A 19,942-nucleotide genomic window follows, 5' to 3' on the forward strand; every position below is an offset into this window, starting at 1 on the left:
GACATTATCCTAAGTAAATGGGGCAATTTAACAAGATTCTTGTTCATTTGGTCCACTCTGACTTAATTTATTTATTTAATCTGTTATATGGCAAATTATTATTGTACAAACATAGACACCACAGTGTGATATTTTACAGTCAGACTGCTTTTTGCAAGTATTTTATTCAAGCATACATAGTACTTATACTTTTATTATTATTATTATGAATAATAATTAAATATCTTTATATTTAGATTCAGAACTTTATAGATTTAATAAAGTCTCTCTCTCTCTTTTTCTCTCTCTCTCCCTCTCTCTCTCTCTCTATTGCACGCAAACACACACACACACACACATGTTCCAGGCTTTTACGAACACAAGCATGTGACTGATCAGATGACGGTCACGTGATTCAGTCAGCTGACGCTAACCAGCCGGACTGGGGACGCTTTTCCTGTGGCAGAGACGGATCTGACGGTCGGACAGGATGCCTTTCTCCGAGCTGTATTTTAACGTCGATAACGGCTACCTGGAAGGGCTGGTCAGAGGCTTTAAAGCAGGAATATTGTCCCAGGCGGATTATTTAAACCTCGTTCAGTGTGAGACTCTGGAAGGTAAGTTAACGCAGACGACGGCTAACAGCTAACGACCATAGCTAATTCCGCTAGCTAACACAAGCTGTCATTCTCACAGCCTGTTAGCTTAGCTCGGGTTAAGATAAGAATTGTAGAGCTTTTAACTGTGCCATCTAACGCCCAGTTTTCTTCTCTTCGGCTTATCAAGCTTCACATTAACACCTTGTACTTATTAAAGAAAAGTTACAGAAATTAATTTAATTTTTAAGCTTGCCACCCTCTATGTTTAGCTAGCTTGCGTTTCTGAGCTGTCTGAAATTCTTCTATTTGTCGGTTAATGTGGTGGTTTTTTTTAGAGGAAGTGGAACAGATTTTACACAGTTGCGTTAAGTCTTTTTGGGGTGAACGTTACCTCAGCATTAGGTGGCTCTCTAGTGATACTCGTGTAGTTTTATTTAGTCAAAACAATTTAAATGACTGTTTTCAGAATTTGGGTTGCACCATAGCCTACCTTTTTTGTTTGTTTTTAATCTGAAGAATTTGGAAACGACGATAGTTTATTAAATATGTAATTGATTGCACATACAGAGACACATCACAACGTGAATCATATAAGAAAATATTGGTTTAAATTATGCTTTTTTTTACATACAGGGGGGATACATGGTGAAAAATAAGTTTCTTAAATACTATTAACAGTACTATCAATTTGTTTTTCTAACAATCGATTAAATACACATACCACACAAATGTATTATCATATCTAATGAGGGTTTGTACATTTCAGGTCTGGCAAAGTACTTAGAAATAATACATTTTCTTTTAATGAATAAATTTATTTTTGCTATATCCGAATTGAGTACAGGACAGTAAACATGTCTGTTTGTGAAGAGAATGAAAAAGGCAAATGGCGCTTAAACCATATCCACAACAGAATTATGTGACACAACAAGCTCACATTAATAAAGTGGTGTAAACTCAGTCAGGCAGCTTAATCAGATTGTGGAAAACATTATAGAAATATAGTGGCTGACTTATAAAAAAGTCACACACGCTCACTGTGTTGGACCAGCTCTTACTTGGAGCATGCATTACATACGTTAGTTTCATATTGTTTGGATATGCTTTTTCAACATTCTAACATTCATTTCCATCCAGAGCAGCATTCATTTTCCACAAAGACGATGGGAAAATCAAACTGCTGTGAAAATCTTTTTTTCCAGCACATCACTCAAGGATTATTATAGAGGGATAGTTTTGGTCTGTGTAATTTCCAATCCATTTTTTTTATGTATTCTTGATCCACTGTGTCACAGTTTTAGCCTGATATATCATTGCATTGTCATCATGGAATATACTAATGTCCAAAAGTAAGAGGAAATAAAATCTATTAATAGAAGTTCCTGGTAATTTAGTATGCTGAGCACTTTATTTTTACTAATCTCTAAAATCTTTAATGCAGGAGAAAAGTTTTTCTGGGGAAAGATTATATTTCTAAAGATGCAACATTTATCACATGTAAGAAGCTGAAATGATCACTGTTTTGACAGTGTAAGTTGAAAAGTTTGACTCGATAAAGTTATGTGTTCTCTGGTTAAGAGTTTACATTTACACTGACTAATTGTATTTGGTCTACAGATGTTATCCTGTCAGCTTATCATTAAGTTTTTCATATAAACACATTGCAGCACTAATCAGGCTTCTGTTGTTTCTCCTGCAGACCTGAAGCTCCACCTGCAGAGCACTGACTATGGCAGCTTCCTGGCAAACGAGGCTTCTCCTCTCACAGTGTCTGTCATCGACGACAAGCTGAAGGAGAAGATGGTGGTGGAGTTTCGTCACATGAGGAACCAGTCGTATGAACCACTGGCCAGCTTTATGGATTTCATCACGTAAGTCAAACGTTACCATCACCGCTACTATTTTAAGCTGAAAACATGTCTTACTAGTTTTTGTCTTGTGACTAGTTGATTTTATTTTTTTCAGCGTAAAACATAAGTTTTGTTGTCTGTTATTGTTTTAGTACAGTTTTCAAGTGTTTTATTTAGTAAAGTGTGCAATAGTTTCCATAAATGAATGAATCCATTATTGTACATGTAAGATGGTTGTCTTTACAGAGTGTCTACCTTCTGTAATTAATATTATTAATAGGAGGTTTTACTTTATTTAAGAAGTGGTAGCACAAAATAAGTTTAACATTTACTTAAGCAATGATGTTATCTTTCCATTTTAGCCAATTACCTACATTACAAAAAAATCCTTGAAATTTCCAAGAACCACTTATAAACGGCAACTTTCCTGGTTTGTTTCTGACCTTTAAAACGGCCTCTCAGGTCTCTGATAAGTTGCTTTGTTAATAGTCAATAAAACTAATTATTGGGTAAGTTTTTTATTTTATTATTTACTATAAAGTTTCATATTAATGAATAAGTTTTTTCCAGAATCACTAACCCATTCAAGTACTCTGTAATGTCTGAGAAATAATGGTTGTATGCGTTAACAGAAAGCATTGTTAGCATTGTCATCAGAAGAAACTATAAACTTTCTTCATCAATCAAACCAGTTGAATTTAAATGTTTTTTCCCTGCACCACCTGATAAATTATGAGGTATGCTGCCTAATAATGTAAAGATATAAATCCAAGATTATATAAAAATATTCTTAAATTAGAGTTTTAGGGAAGGGTCTTGTAATTGACAGGTTAAAATTATTGTAATTATTTATGGGACAGTGAAATAATACTTTTAGTAGATTTAGAAGATTCCAGGTTACAGTGTTTACATTTGCTGATTTTCCCTGTCATTTGATAGTGAATTTAAAGATTTGGGGTTCTTAATATGTCACCATCTGTTTATCTGTTGTAAATCTTAAGTCTTAATACCACCTGTTTAATAGCTACTATAAATGTCTCAGCACAGTATATAATTTTTAACGAAGAAAGTAAAAAGTTGCCGATGGTAACAGCTAGATGGTATAAAGATCTAACTGCTTTGTCGTGACGCTTCTTCCCCCTTTGTTGGCTTCAGGTACAGCTATATGATTGATAACGTCATCCTGCTGATCACCGGGACTCTGCACCAGCGGGCCATTTCTGAGCTGGTGCCCAAGTGTCATCCGCTGGGCAGCTTCGAGCAGATGGAGGCAGTGAACATCGCACAGACCCCAGCTGAACTCTACAACGCCATCCTGGTGGACACACCTTTGGGTATGTACGGCCATGACATGCTGACAGAAGAAACCTGATCAGTTTAATGTCTTGTGTTAACCAGGAGATGGCGCCAAAGCTAAAGCATAAGAATAAAAAGAATAAGAAACCTTTATTAGTCCCTCAGTGGGGAAATTGCTTTGTTGCAACAGTACAGGTAGTAGTACAGTAGCAGAAGCACACAGGTGATATAAAAAAGAACTTACACACACACAAATAAATAATATGTACAACTGAAATGTATGAAGTATAACTGAAGTGTTTTTGTGTTTCTCTCCAGCTGCATTCTTCCAGGATTGTATATCTGAGCAGGACTTGGATGAGATGAACATTGAAATAATTCGTAACACACTTTACAAGGTAAATACTTTAACACGATGAAAACCTCCAATTTTTTAAAAAAACTGCGTTCAGATTAGACTAGTTTAGTGTTCACTCGTACTTTTTACTTTATTACATTTAATAAATAATTTAAAAGAAATCGTTTTAGGTGACATTAGAACTTAGATTTAAGAACTCTTCCAATGTATCTGCATTTGTTTTAGGTTGTCATTAAAGTGTCTAAATGATCTTTGTCTTACTTCCACTCAGGCTTATCTGGAGGCCTTCTATAAGTTCTGCTCCAACTTGGGAGGAACAACGGCTGACACCATGTGTCCCATCCTGGAGGTTTGTGTGTTGTTGCATTAAAAACATATAAACTGTTGGAAAAGTATAGTATAACGTACTAGGTCAGGATAAAAATGAAGTGACATTAACATTGGGACAGCTTTTACCTTAAAGACTCATGTTTTAGATTCGTCCTTATTCATGTAAACACAGTTGGCGTATTTGCTTCTCTGCTGCAGTTTGAAGCTGACAGGAGAGCCTTCATCATCACCATCAACTCATTTGGCACAGAGCTGTCCAAAGAGGACCGCGCCAAGCTCTTCCCACATTGCGGCAAGCTTTACCCAGAAGGCCTTGCACAGCTGGCCCGAGCAGATGATTACGAGCAGGTCAAGGCTGTCGCAGATTTCTATCCCGTAAGTCCAAAAACTGTCACAAACCTTTTTTTTTCTGATTTAGAAGATCAGTGGAAATGGTTTGGTTGAGGTCTTCTTGTCAGATTTCTTCATCATTTTCCTTCTAGTTTCTGTCTTCGTCACAGTTGACTTACTTTAAGCTCATCATACAGTCTGTTTGATTTCTGTCTGAGCTGCTTTCTTCTTCTCAGGAATACAAGCTGCTGTTTGAAGGCGCTGGAAGCAACCCAGGAGATAAAACACTGGAGGATCGTTTCTTTGAGCATGAGGTGACTCACATCATCTGACACATACTGCATCCCTGCTGCAGAAGCTTTCTTATTGTCTGGATTTACCGCTTCGTTAAGTATTCACGGTTCAAATTGCCACAGATGAGCTGAGCTTGATAGTTCTTCTGGATCTCTAAAGAATGAAGCCATGTTGTAGTGAATAAGTCATCATGGTGGATCTTACAAACCACAGAAAACTTGAGGCCTCCTTTTTTCCACTTTGTTGTCTCAGGATGATTCAATGTTTGGAAATTTCCTTTTAACAATGCTAATTTACTCTTTTGTTTATAACTAATGTTTTCCTCATTTCTTGTCTGTCCCACATCGCAGGTGAAGCTGAACAAGTTGGCCTTTCTCAACCAGTTCCACTTCAGCGTCTTCTACGCCTACGTCAAGCTGAAGGAGCAGGAGTGCAGGAACATCGTCTGGATCGCTGAGTGCATTGCCCAGCGGCACCGCGCCAAAATCGACAACTACATTCCCATCTTTTGAGCTTCCCGGTCCCTTCATTATCCCTTCATCATTTCATTCAGTCTTCGTCTCCAGTCCCAGCGCGATGGTTTAATGTTAGATTTCCTCCATTCTTCACATGTAGGCAGTAACTAGCTCCATGGAATTTCATGTTGGGGATCCAGTTGGGATTATTACTGTTTGCAAAGTAAAAACATGAAATTGAACTGGATACAGCTTTTAAATGAAGAAGAATCACAGTTGAAGTTATTGTTTAAACTTTCTGAAGCTCAGAGTATTTTGTAGACACTCCCCATCCTCCTGACATCAGCTGGGAAAATAAACTAAAGAAAAATTAGCTATTCATTAAACCTGTTAACTGACCTGACGGCCACCAGGACAGAAAAACCTTCCATTTCTTTTTCTTGTGTCCATGTTCATCCCCCAGCTCATGTTTCAGATTCATCTGCAAAGAATTATATCCAGTAATGAAACGTAATCCCCTGAATCCAAACTTCCAAAGTGGACAAGACGTGAAACCATTCCTCCATCAGCTCCTTTAGACCTGGATTTGTTTCTGTTTTAGTGGTAGCTGTTGTCAGCATGTCTGGTAATTACTGTTTTTCTCCCAAAACACACAAGTAACACGTGTGAGCCTCCTGATATGTTGTTTCACTAGATGGTTGTTAAATATTGAACATAGAAGAGCTGAGCAGAAACGTCCAGTTTTAACTGTCCCTGCTCCTGTGTGGCGTCTCTGTACATGAACTTACTGGAATGAGTTGGAATCTAGTGGGTATATGAAAGACTTAATGTTTAAACTATATAAAGATATATAGATATTTAAAGATGACTATATCATTTTGTTTTCTCATGCTGTAAAAATTGATTTATTATTGATCTGTTGTGAAATGTGTATTGTTGATGTATCGATTAAAAGATTAAATTACTCTGATGCAGGTCTGAAGTTATTGTACGGCTTTAAATTGTAACTAAATGTATGCAAACCTCATATTCACACTAGTATTAAATGTTGAAACTGAGAAATATTGCTACTTCATGAAAAATTTTAGACCATCTTGAAGTTGATGGCTGCAACTTTCCTTAAAAGAGTTGGAACGGGCTAGAAAAGAAGTACTGAAAGGAGCAGCTGAAGGATCATCCATCCATTCATTTTCTTTACCCATTTATTCCAGTTGAAGGGCCAATGGAGGATGGAGCTGATTCCAGCTGCTTGGGGGAACATGGTGCAGCTAATTAGGTTAATTAGCAACAAGTCAATAACAGCTGAGTATAAAAAGCCCCTCTGAGAGGCAGAGTCTCCTCCATTCATTTTCTTTACTTATTTATTATCCTATTATACTTTGAGTCTCCCCAAAGTAAAGTTAGGTAGAGGTTCAACTACAAATTATTGTGTGAATGCTTTTAAGCATTCACACTATAGTTTTCCTGTTTCTCTTTATTATTTTCTATTATTCTTCCGCCGTTTTTCGTCACGTTATAACTTGAGCTAGCTTCAGCCGATTTCAACAATTTTGGTATCAAAACGTTCAGCTCGTTCAGGACATTTATGCTTCTATTCAACTTTTTGTTATCTGTTCAACTTTTCAAGTTATTGATCATTTATTGATTTTCAGCTCCCATTGAAATGAATGGCATTTCAGCTCTTCAGCCTTCAACTCCTTCAAAAACTTCCACCTCTTTCAACTCCTACTACTTCTACATATTTTCAGCTAGAAACACCATTCAAACTTTAAACAACTTACAAGGGATTGGGCTATTAAACTTGTATACAACTTATTGATATCTTTTAGCGTTATTGATTTATGGCAGTTTAAAAATCAATAACTTTTAGAATGTTCACTCCACTCTCTCCCACTCTAGCCCTCACTCTAACCTTTCAGCCTGTTCCACTACTCCAAACAAATTCTCATAACTCCCACAACTTTCATCGTAGAGACATAAATTATACATCAAAACGGAGGAATTTAAGTTGGCTTCGAGCAGAACCAAGAATGACAGAGCTGGGATTTACAGATCTCGAGCTATGCCTCTCCAAGCGAGGAAAAGTCTATTTTTGCTCCCATAGACTTCCATTCAAATCTGGATTCTAAGAGGAAAATGCATTTCTCATGTGTTTTTAACTCGTCACCATTTAAATTCTGTCCACATTACAGTAAAATAAACCACAACCCTGCGTTCCCCAGACCCTCCTGGCGCTCACGGTGAAAAAATTATTCGGATAACGCTCATAGTTTTCTCTTAAACAAGAGTTGTTCGGGAGGTGCGCAGAGTGATTGGAACAGTGCAGTTCTGCTTGTCAGTTAAGTGGGGGGCCGTTGTCATGACAACTCACTGAGTGCTCTCAGCTGTGAGCAGCCAGCTGACCTTTCACCTCATTCATTCAGCTTTATTGATCCAGATTATGGACTTTTCACCTGGTTTTGGCCTCCTATTGATTCCACGTATGTCTCTGTCCTCTTCTCCTGTCTCCTCCTTGTCCTTCTCATTACATCAGGCCACATGTCCTCCTCTATCTCTCCTCCTCTGTCTGTCCTCCCATCATGTCCTTTGCTGCTCACTTACATGATGGACTGTGGTTCAGCTGCCAATTCAACTCTGTTTCAGCTCTTTCTGCCTTTTACAATGACTTCTTCTGCATTCAACCGGTTCAGCACCTTTAATATTCTGTTTGAACTTTAAATACTTTAACTTTTGACTTCAGCTTCATGATTACTTCAGCTGATGCTTCAACACCCAGACTTCATCCATTTTCAGCCTTGTTGAACTATCTTAAGCACATTGCACTTCAGCTTTCTACCATTTAAACTACATTTAAACACCAGTTTGAGCTTTAATTCCTTCCAACTATTGACTTAAGCTTCATATACACTTCTTCAACAACCATATTTCAGCCCTTTTCAGCCATCTTCAGCAATCTTAAGCACATTTCAGGTCAACCTTTCAGCCTTTCAGCACCTTTTCACTCCACTTTGAGCTTTAGGTCCTTCAACTTTTCACTTCAGCTTAATAAATCCTTCTTCAACAAAGACATTTCAGCCTTTTTCAACCATCTTCAGCCACTTTTCAGCATTTTATTCCAATCATTCAGCATGACAGCATTCACACATGCTGTTATGCTAATAACAGCTGTTTCTAGTTTGGAATAATCTTCAATGTAATAAAATTGTGAAGACAATATCTAAAGCTATCCATAATCTAGACAACTATTTATGCAAAGGCTCATGTTAAAGGTGATTACCAGATCATCGAGGTCTATTACATGATTGCAATAAAAAGACATGATTCTGTACTGGAAATCACTGCATGGTAGTGATGCGCGGGTCGGGTTTTTTTCCGACCCGCGGGTCCCGCTCTTTTTAAAAAATTGGACCGCACCAAACCGCCCCGCACCTCCGCTTCTATTTTTTTAACCCGACCCGACCCGCCCCATTAAAACACATGTTATGATATTGACGAATGCTTTTATTTAGTCTGAGAAAGGTGCATATGGTCTCCTAAATTGGCACTGGAAACTGGCAACACAAAATGTATTTTCAAATGAACGTTAAGCCTATAAACATAAATAGGCAAATAAATAAAGTGTTTTAAAGCGTTTAAGTGTTATAAAGCACATAGCCAATGCTGCTGCTGTTGTCTGCACTGATTACCTCGTTGAACCTGTCCCAAACCTGTGATTTAGCCATTTGACCCTCTTTCTTCTTTTCAAGGACGTAAACTCCCGAACGAATGCTATTCAACACTTCTTCTTCCATCTTTTGTTGCTTGTCTGCTTGGCGCTTTCTGCACGTAGTCTGCGTAGCCTACTACGCGCCTACGTGGACATTACGTTACAAAACGTGACCTGTGTTTAAATAACTGATAAATATTTTGTCTTACATATTATAGTTACAAAATGTAGACACTGATTAAGGTCTTTATTTTCAGTTTGACAAAAAATAAAATTAATAGATAGAACTAGATATTTCAGAATAGTAAACCACACCAACCCGCCCCACAGTGAAGCGAAAATTCTTTGACCCGCCCCAACCCGAACCGCGGGTAACCCGCGGGACCCGCGGGTTAGGAGGCGGCCCGCGCATCACTACTGCATGGCCTTAGGAACACTTCCAGAAATCACTGATCACAGTCTATCTGCTATCAATAAATGTAGGTTAAAGCTCCAGAGCAGGGCTCTTCAGTTCGGTCCTACAAGGTCTGTAATCCTACAGGGTTTCAGTCTGTTCCTGCTCCAACACACCTGGCTCATACTAAGGCCTGGTACACACGCAATTTTTTTTAATCTTATGAGATTTTTTTTTCTGGTCAAGACACGTGAAGATTTTAAAAAAAAATTTGATCGTATTGTGTGTGGTGTGCTCCGAAAATGTAATCACAGAACAACACACACATAACGATGCTGTTCCGCAACTGATCTATAATCTAGACCTCCGAGCCGGACAAACATTGAAACATAGAAGAAGAACCATAGCAACATCTGGCAAAAAAACGAGGAAGAAGAAACTTAAAAACAACATGAAAACACAACACACAGCATGGAAGGAGATATATAGGAAAAGGGAATGATGGTGGTCTTGTGACTATTGTTAAGAAAAGGTCAGAACTGAAAAACATAACAGACTGGAGACGGCGTGAACACGGACTTTATTTACTTCCTTGTTCCCCAGCCAGCTCGCTCTCTGATTGGCTACATTCCTATCACGTCACCATCCACGCAGGCACAATGCACGAGTCGTCGGCGTTCCTCAGAAATTGGCTCTGAAATATTAAACATGTTGCCAATATCTTTTGGTCAGATGAACCAAACTTCGTTTTGGAAGTTATGATGCTGTGTCCTCCAGACTGAAAAGGACTGAGACCATCCAGCTAATCAGTGCTCAGTTAAAAAAGATAACCCTGCATCTCAGACAATATGGGAAGGTAAACGTGGAGCTGTCTTAATATTAATATATATTTTTAATATTGAGTGCATTTAGACACGATATAGACACAAAGCAAAGAAAAGAAAAATTAAAATGCTTGCCCGAAAAAGTGCCAGAATATATGTCCATACCCACAAGAGAGAAATCGAATTAATTAGCAGTAATGCACACACAAATCATTCTTTTTTTTTTTTTTTTTTTTTTTTTTACTTATTTCGAATAACTTTCTAATTTCTGTCAGACTGACTTCAATCCAAGGCTGTAATAATGTGTCCTTCATGAATGAACCAATTCTTTTTAGTGAAAGAGAAGAGTTGTCTCCTGTTGGAAAAATCTGAGTCTTTAGAATGAACAGGACTTTTTATGGGCACACCATGCAGCCAGTCACATGCAAGGACAGTCTTGGACCAAACCATTATGTGAAAGAAGGAAGGGGGGCAGGCTCAGAAGACAGTGAGTGGAGAACAGGCCAGGTACACAGAGTGTCAGAGAGACACAGGAAGCTGGATTTGAACACAAGTACATCAGGAAACAGTGAATCTTAAGCAGTGTTTCTTAATCCAGGTCCTCGGGACCCACTGCTCAGCATGTCTTAGATGTGTTCCTACTCCAACACACATGATTCAAATTAATGAACTTCCTCATCAAGTTGTTTGCAGCCTGTTAAAGAGCCATTCATCAAATTCAGGTGTGCTAAAGTAGGGTTACTTCTGAAACATGCAGGGCAGTGGGTCCTGAGGACCAACACTGATCTAAAGGGTCATGTTGTTAAGACTTCAGCCTTTATTTAATTGATTTTTAAAGCTGTGATTCTGTGTTCAGTTAATTTAAATCAGGGGTGCCCAAGTCCCGCCCTCGAGAGCTACTATCCTGCAACTTTTAAATGCATCCCTTCTCCAACACACTTGAGTCTAAATGTAAAGGTTTGATTAAAATAGTAAATAGTAACTGTATTTTTAAAATAAAAAATGCATTATAAAGTTTTTATGAAAACAATGAATGAAAAATTGCCAAACCATTCATAAATGCTCAAATAGGCTAAAATAGAAGCTGTGATTGGCACTAAATGACGAGTCATTTGGGGCTCTTTTTTAAGGCTGTTGAGCCAAACGAGCCCAAGGCTGCACTCGTTTGGGCTTAATTAAGTCCAATCAGACTGTTCTGCTCCAGCTGCTGAATCAGCAGCCTCCAGGCTTCAGTGTTCCTCCTCTCATCACAGAGCTTCTGTCAGACTGTGAGAGAAACAAGCTCCGGAATAGCGTTGAATCATGACTTTACAACTTAAAACCAGCTTAAACCTGCACTGCTCTGTGGGTCTGATGGACTGGGACATGGACAAGGAGCTGAAACTGGCAACAACCACTGACCACTTTTATCATGGTGAAAACCTTTTGGGTTGTTTTGCTGTAGATTAATAAATGAGCCTTACAAAAAGTGCAGACAAAAATCAACCAGGTTGCAAATATGCAGTATTATCTGGAAAGAATCATATTCATAAACTGAGTTAAATTAAACTTTAAATGAACTGATCCCTCCAGTGCAAAATATGCAACTTGTCATTATGTGTTTTTCCTCTCTGATGTCAGATGACAAACTGAATGATCAATATGTGGTCCAAAGGCCTTCTGCAAAGGCCTCAAGAAGAAAAGATGACTTAATTTGGTACGATGAGACGTCAGGTAAGTTAAATGAAGACCGAAAAGACAACACCAGCACTTTGTGCACACAAAGTCTGATTTCATCATATCCCATAAAAACGCTTCAATGAGCCAGACACCATTAGAAGGCAAGTTGGCAGTGGGTCAGCACCTTTTACTGACAGGGCGGCGAGCCGGGTGGGCGGAGTTTTCACTCCATTTAAACCGGACAATCAGCCGGGCATCAGCAGGATGACCCGCTCAGATCCAACGGCTTGTTCAGCAAGAACGCCCCTTTTAGTCACATGGGTGGAACAAAACAGAGTCTGTCTGCAGATAAACTTAGAAAATGTTCCAACCTGATAAATAATGTTGATATGTGGCGTTTATTTGTTCACTAGATAGCTTCCTATTATTATGACGCCTTTAACATCTGCTGATTAATGATTCTTTTCAGCTGCTCTATGCAATGAAGTTCTGTTCCAATCCAACTAGTTGTTCGTATATGTTAAGAGACCTCCAGTAGACACTGTTACAAGAAATGGGTACAAAATTATGGCTTTATAATAAACTTTTTGTTATTTTTATGATCAATTTTTGTCCTGATAGATCATTGCCTTTGTTGTTTTGGTAAAGCCTCTCTCCATCAGCAAACACTTTCCTGTCTATTTAAACGGTAAACTCCGCTTTCACCGCTTGTCATCGCTTCTCTCCAGGTCATCACCCGGCTCAGGGTAAAGGAGCGGACCCTGTGTTGCCCTTGGACAGTTGTTTGCTTAATCCCCAGCATCCTAATTTTACACATTAGAGTTCTCGGGCAAAATATGTGATCTCACGTTAGCTCTAATGTTACTTTTGGAAGTGTGCATAATAATAAATTATGAAAATGGTTTTAGATTTCTTTAGTGCGTTTCAAGGTGCCCAAAGCAGTTTACACTGAAGCTATTACTCATTGACACTTGGTGGTAGTAAGCTGCACGTGCAGCCACAGTCACCCTGGGGTAGACTGATGGAAACGCGGTAGCCAGTCTGCGCCAACGGCCTCTCCGACCACCACCAAACATACGCCAGTGATGGACAGTGGACAGCACCTCATAAGAGGAGGCAAGGAGGCTGAAATGTCAGCCCAAGGACAAAAACACATTGACTGGGATGAAGCAGAATTCAAGCCACCAACTTTCCGGTTGGGACTGGAAATAAAATGTGAATGTTGACATTATTCAGTTTTTATTGAAATTGTGTTCATCTTTGAGGCTTGATTGGTTATGAAAGCAAGTTCTGTTGCCGTGTCTTTGTCTTGTACACGGATCAGCCAGAAGATGAACAGACAGGTGAAGTGGAAAACGTTGCTTTTCTTATGTTGGGAAAACCTTCATCCTGACCTTTCTGGAGGAAATGAATCTAAAAAAAACTGCTTAGAAAAAACCACAAGAGAACACCTTGAATGCTAATGTCCTAGTACCAGGCACTCTAAGAAGTTCCTTATCCACGCCCTGATTATTCAGAAGTCTTTTGGTAGTATGAAGAGGATCTATTTAATATTATTATTGTTATTATTATTATTATTAATATTATTATTATTCAGTGAATTGAAATTACCTTCTTGTTGTAACATCAGTGTTTTGCAATGGTCTTTTCATCATCAGATACCTTTGTTAACCCAGACCTGTGGCTGCTGGTCAATCCCAACATTGTTTGTCCGATCCAGTACAGAGAAACTACAGCTGATGTGCATCTTATGTGTGAACCAGCTGGGGAAATTCAAACGCCTCATCTGGAGTCTGCAGAGATCCAACACCCATATAGAGCAGCGTTTCCAAGGTTTTCTCTTCAAGAAGAACAGCAGCACTCGGTTTCCTCCTCCAGGAAAAACATGGTACAGTTGATCACGATTAACATGTGACACACTGATTTGAATAATTTGTGCATCAAATCTTAATGTGCATGTTGTGACTGTTTTTTTTTATTTTTTGTATTTTTAAATTTCTTTCCTAAATGATCACTTCATTTACAACTATAATTGTGATCTGTATTTGACTCGTAAATTATTAATTTGTATAGCTGATCTAAGGTGCTAAAATTGTCCCTTTCCCCCCTTATTGAGAAGGTAGATTTCATCTTCAGTTCTCCAACTGCTTCTTGTTTCATGGATGAAAAGGCATCAGAGGATTTCATTCAGTAAAGTTAATTTCATTACTGTCCTTATTCCAGGATGTAGGAACAAGACGAAATGGATTTGTTTTTTACTACAGTAGGTGATGATCTGCTCCTTTCAGCTCTTTAATATTGGGCTTTTCTGGTTTTGGATATTGGCAAATTGGTACCATGTCAAGTACTGAATTGTACATTTGTGTAGTTATTACTGTATATTTTGTACAGTATAAACACTTTTGGTTTTACTATATTGTTGCTAGAAGTTCTCTGTGAGCTGGCTTCATCCTTTATCTCCAGCTCAAAGCCCCCTGCAGGATCTGTAAAGCATACACCAAGTGTCAGTTCAAATCCCAGTAAACAAATGCTTGCAGTGAGTGCATGCACACTGCTCATGCATCCTGCATGAGTAGTGTGGATCTTGTCTGGATTATGTAGTTTGCCTTTGAGATTTTGGTGGGTGAAAGGGAGACCTGTTTGCAGGACTACTGTCTGAGCAGAAATCCATACAGTTCCTTCTCTCAGCCATCTCCTGGATCTTCTCAGGCTCAGGAAGGCTTTGGTGTAGCCCTAGCTTTTCTCCCTTTTTTTAAAATATATCGATAACAGCCAAAGAATCATTGAATGTCTTGCAGCATGGGATGGTATGTTGTCTTAAATGAAAATATTACTGCAGAAGGCACAGCTCTTTTAGACCATGGGAGGAAATGGACAGAAAACTGCATGTATTTAACAGATGTTTCCTTTGATATCCTCAGGCACCCTAAAAGGGGCCTATAATCTCACTCCCTTTATTCTAGCCCAATACATCCCTCCACCATCACCTTACTGATGCCGCAGCCTTGTTTGGTGGCCATCCAGAATTAACATCCATCTAGACCATCCAGTGTAGCACAACGTTCATCAGTGAATAAAACAGAAAATTAGTCTTCATGCATTTCTGAACCCTGAAACTGTAAATGTTTCTCTTTGTGAGCGTTTGGTAAAGGTGGCTGAAATATAGCTTTATGCACAACTGCAGCCTCTGGAATATCCTGCATGGAGAGGTTTTTGTAGGCTTCCAGATGCACCAGCAGCTCTAAATATCTTGTTGCCTGAAGATTTACTGTCCTTGTTCTGCCATTATCTGAACCAACCAGTTTGCTCTCTGAGTAGCACACTTTTTTTTCAACAGTACAATGATCTCGCTTTTTTTCATGAAACATTCAATGTTTTCATCCTTTTTGCAAGGCTTTGCACTATTTCATACTTTTAATATCAATTCATTTGCAGGAAGATCGTTTTTATCCCCATGCTGCATGGCGACTGACTAGCTTACAACCACCTTACGCAGTTTCCCATTAAGTTCACCTGGGAAACTAATTATCAAATCTGTAAATTAAAGGCAAAGGCAAATTTATTTGTATAGCACATTTCCTGTAGAAGACAATTCAAAGTGCTTTACATAAATCATTACAGCAGGGTGCAGAAAAGTGCATTAAAAATAAATAAAGATTAAAAGAAATGCAATTAATGAAATAAAAGCAGAAGGAATATGCTAAAATAAAATGCAAGGAATAAAGTTAGACAATATTAAAACATGATTCCAGCTTAAAAGAACCAGATGTAGATTTTGACTTCTAAATAAAAACTATTGAAATGCAGCAGAGAACAGGTGGGTCTTTAACCTTGATTTAAATAAACTGAGTGTTTCAGCTGATCTGAGGCTTTCTGGGAGTTTGTTCCAGACATGTGGAGCATAGAAGCTGAATGCAGCTTCTCCATGTCTGGTTCTAACTCTGGGAACTGATAAGAAACTGGAACCAGATGTCCTGAAGGTTCTGGTAGGTTCATACTGGGCCAAGAGGTCACTGATGTATTTTGGTCCTAAACCATTCAGAGTTTTATAGACCAGCAGCAGAACTTTTAAAGTCTATTCTCTGACAAACAGGCAGCCAGTGTAAAGATCTCAGAGCTGGACTGATGTGGTCCACTTTCTTGGTCTTAGTGAGGACTCGAGCAGCAGAGTTCTGAATCAGCTGCAGGTGTCTAATTGATTTTTTAGGTAGAACCTGTAAAAATACTGTTAAAATAATCAAGCCGACTAAAGATGAATGCATGGACTAGTTTTTCCAGGTTCTGTTGAGACATCAGATCTTTTACCCTTGATATATTCTTAAGGTGATAGTAGGCTGATTTTGTAATTCCCTTAATGTGTTTTTCAAAGTTAAGGTCTGAGTCCATCAGTACACCCAGATTTCTGGCCTGGTTGGTGGTTTTTAGGTGTATAGACTGAAGCTCTGTGGTGACCTTTAATCAATTAATTAATAGATTAAGAGATCTAAACAGACAGGAGAAACGACACAAGCACAACATACCAGAAAAACTAAAACCCAAATCTTACAGAATCATTTGGAATACAGTTTAAAAGAAGAGATGATTAAAGATCCTTTGGTAGGTTGAAGGATGTCCTGGCATTTTAATGCTGGGCAGGTCGAGATGGGAAAAAAAAATTAGTTAACTTAATGCTTCATATGATGCAGCAACATTGGCATTTAGTATGGGAGACATAATTCATCAAGGGACTTTATCTTCTATTGATGTACTGTAAACAACCATCCACCGTCAATGTTTTAAACAAGGTGCACTTAACAAAAAAAAGAGAAAGTACAGCTTGTTTCACTATTAATGCCGGACTGTTTATTAATTCAAGGATAGTTAGACTTTAATCGCCCTCTTTGACTCTTAGATCAAGAACCGAGATACCTCCAGACGACCAACCAAAACTAGACGTCAGGGAAGGACCTCGAAAGCCGCAGTGAGTACACACACATTGGACCACAAAGCAGCGTTTTTTTTTTTTTTTTTTTTTTTAGTGTGTTCTTTAAAAGCCCCAAAAACCCAGTTCAGTATTGGAGTCCATGATGTGGCTATTCCTAGACCCGATCAACTGAGGAAACCCTAGATCATTAGCATGGTTAAATTTAGGTGCTGTGAGGTGACTTTTGTTAAATATACATCACCTGTCCAAAACATAAAACCTCACTTTGTAGGATTTGTAACAAAATTTTGGTAATGAAAGCTGGTTTAAAATGGGGAAACAACCGCCTGTCCAGTGTTTTAATTGGTTCATATAATTTTCTTTCCATCAGGACATCGTGAAGCCAGGATGCTGGCCTCGTCCTCCAGTGAACTACTCCATCCTAATTGCACTGGCACTCAAGAGCAGCCTTTCTGGGAGCCTCAAAGTCCAGCAGATTTACAACTTTACCAGGTCAGACTTTGGTTTGAGGCTGGTGGTAATGCACACAAACCAGGTTTGTGTTGAAGTTAAATCTCTCTCCTTCATAAATGACTGTCATGCACAACAATAGCTAGTGTGTAAAATGTTGAATTAGATAACTGGTATTCAATTCTTTATGTTCTGTTACTGTAAAATTAAATTAATCCTCACCGCCACTTTTAATACGTCTATCTTGTTAGTTCTGGGTTGGACCCTGTTTTCCACCAGAACTGCTTTAATTCTTGGTGGCATATAATCAACATTTTTTTCAAGGTGTTGAAAACACTGAAAACAACAATATGGAGGGTTTTCTCCATATTGACACGACAGCATCACACAGTTGCTGCAGGTTTGTCGGCTGCATCCTTGATAATCTCCTGTTCCACCACATCCCAAAGCTGCTCTGTTGGATTGAGATCTGGTGGCTGTGGAGGCCGTTGGAGTCCAGTGAACTCATTGTTATGTCCCAGAAAGCAGTTGGAGATGATCTGAGCTTTGGAAGTAGCCATCAGAAGATGCTACACTGTGGTCATAAAGGGATGGACATGGTCAGCAACAATACTCAGGTAGGTTGTGGTGGTTAAACCAGGCCACGCTGGAACTAAGGGGTTCAAGAAAATATCCCTCACATCGTTACACAAGCAGCAGCCTGAACTGTTGCTCCAAGGCAGGATGGATCCATGTTTTCGTGATGTTTCCACCAAATTCTGAGCCTACATCTGAATGTGGAGCTGAAATGGAGACTCATCAGACCAGCAACTTTTTTCCATCTTCTATTGTCCAGTTTTGGTGTGTGTGTGTGTGTGTGTGTGTGTGTGTGTGTGTGTGTGTGTGTGTGTGTGTGTGTGTGTGTGTGTGGGTGTGTGTGTGTGTGTGTGTGAATGAATTATAGCTTCAGTTTTCTGTTTATAGCGGACAGGAGGCACCCTCAGATGTGTGGTCTTCTGCTGCTGGTACTTTGAAATCAACATCGACAGACAACTGCTGCTCACTGGATATTTTCTTCAGACCATTCTCTGTAAACCCTAGAGGTGACTGTGTGTGAAAATATAACTGAAGATATACCTGCAGGGAATTGCTCCAAGCAGAGTCCAAGCAGAGTCGTAACACTCAGGAAGTGCTATCTTATTTTATACTTTACTCTCTGCCCTAGAAAAACCAGTCTGGTCTGGCTTAGAGGCTGTATATATGTGTGTGTGCTGTTCTATCCCAATATTAAACAAACCATCGGTGTTAAACGTCATTCCCTGCATTTGTGTCTGTGTGTGTATATGCGTGGGAGTCTATCTGTCCTGTTGTGCTGCTTCAAGTATGAGAGATAAGTATTCCCTTCTGCAGCTGTCCACCTACTAACTGAAAACAACCTTCGCTACTCCACTCATAAGCTATTATTTATGATTTATATATGAATATACCCCTCCATTACCTGACTCCCGTACGTGTCACCTGTCCAACTGTTTTCCCATCCTCACACTACATGCTTAAATATGTTGAATTGCTGTCATGTGATTGGCTGATTAGATATTTTTGTTACCATAAAAGTGGACCTAGTGAAGTGGCTTGTGAATGTAGCCCCGTATTCAAACTGTAAGCTGTGCAACAATGTTCCTGGGTTTTAATTTTTTTTTTTCTTTTTCTCTCTCTTTACTTTCTACTGTTATCCAGAGAGCACTTTCCTTTCTTTCAAACAGCTCCAGATGGCTGGAAAAACACCATCAGACACAACTTGTGCTTCAACAGCAGCTTCCGTAAGACTTGCAACCAGCTCTACAGAGACGGCAAGAGGAAGTCGTGTTTCTGGCACCTGACTTCAGACGGCCACCGCCGGCTGAAGGACGAGCTCCACATGTTTACAGGAGAAACCTTGAGACAGCTGGAGAGGAGCATGTCCCACCCAGGTGTGCAACCTGAAACCATTTGCATCTACTTGTAACTCGTAAATTTTGCAAGAGCTGCTTTGTTATTATGCATAAATGAGGTTTTTCTATATCTATTTTTGAGTATTGGCACAAAGTTTTGATAAATTGGTACACTGAACGCTTTAACTGAAGCTTTCTATAATAAAACTTGATATTGTTGTTGTAGAAGATACTAATTAATAACCACTGTTTTTATTCCAGATATAATTTGGAGTTTACTGAAGATGTAATTGCAGTTAAAAAAATAAATTTGAGCATTCAAATAAATGCATAATAAAACTTGATATGTGGGTATAGTTTTATTAATCTGAATAATTTTTAATTTTGGTTTAACTTTTGCAAACAGTGCAAATGCTTGCAAACATCTGCAAGCTCAAAGTTTTAGTTGTAAGATTATTTTGTGGTATTGAACATATTTTGAGGAATCAAGTTCTCCAAATTGCATCATAAATTCCTTCCTTGTACCATCTTTTGTTTGTGATACGTATGCATGTGTTTTTATTATCAAAACCATTTTTGTGGTC

The 19,942-nt window shown here is 38.8% G+C and overlaps 2 protein-coding genes across 2 annotated transcripts; both read left to right on the top strand.

Annotated features, from left to right (window-relative positions):
• The first annotated feature begins 396 nt into the window (after positions 1-396).
• atp6v0d1 (ATPase H+ transporting V0 subunit d1) lies at positions 397-6,473 on the top strand. Its single transcript, XM_041989246.1, has 8 exons — positions 397-596; positions 2,278-2,449; positions 3,584-3,762; positions 4,043-4,122; positions 4,354-4,431; positions 4,611-4,787; positions 4,979-5,056; positions 5,387-6,473. Exons 1-8 carry the CDS (start codon positions 470-472, stop codon positions 5,546-5,548), a joined length of 1,053 nt encoding a protein of 350 aa, XP_041845180.1. The 5' UTR covers positions 397-469; the 3' UTR covers positions 5,549-6,473.
• Positions 6,474-11,527: 5,054 nt separating this feature from the next.
• On the top strand, positions 11,528-19,702 carry foxr1 (forkhead box R1). Its single transcript, XM_041989295.1, has 7 exons — positions 11,528-11,829; positions 12,036-12,128; positions 13,733-13,962; positions 16,966-17,034; positions 17,369-17,490; positions 19,165-19,397; positions 19,620-19,702. Exons 1-7 carry the CDS (start codon positions 11,718-11,720, stop codon positions 19,646-19,648), a joined length of 888 nt encoding a protein of 295 aa, XP_041845229.1. The 5' UTR covers positions 11,528-11,717; the 3' UTR covers positions 19,649-19,702.
• Positions 19,703-19,942: the final 240 nt, after the last annotated feature.

Source organism: Melanotaenia boesemani, chromosome 1, assembly GCF_017639745.1.
Source record: "Melanotaenia boesemani isolate fMelBoe1 chromosome 1, fMelBoe1.pri, whole genome shotgun sequence".
Lineage (NCBI taxonomy): Eukaryota > Metazoa > Chordata > Actinopteri > Atheriniformes > Melanotaeniidae > Melanotaenia > Melanotaenia boesemani.

Excerpts from the sequence above, each read along its gene's own strand:
- foxr1 (XM_041989295.1), top strand. The coding sequence starts at position 11,718 with ATGACTTTACAACTTAAAACCAGCTTAAACCTGCACTGCTCTGTGGGT. Across the intron at positions 13,963-16,965 it reads CCTCCTCCAGGAAAAACATG|ATCAAGAACCGAGATACCTC; the intron begins GTACAGTTGATC and ends TTTGACTCTTAG. Across the intron at positions 17,035-17,368 it reads GAAGGACCTCGAAAGCCGCA|GACATCGTGAAGCCAGGATG; the intron begins GTGAGTACACAC and ends TCTTTCCATCAG.
- atp6v0d1 (XM_041989246.1), top strand. The coding sequence starts at position 470 with ATGCCTTTCTCCGAGCTGTATTTTAACGTCGATAACGGCTACCTGGAA. Across the intron at positions 2,450-3,583 it reads AGCTTTATGGATTTCATCAC|GTACAGCTATATGATTGATA; the intron begins GTAAGTCAAACG and ends TGTTGGCTTCAG. Across the intron at positions 5,057-5,386 it reads ATCGTTTCTTTGAGCATGAG|GTGAAGCTGAACAAGTTGGC; the intron begins GTGACTCACATC and ends CCCACATCGCAG.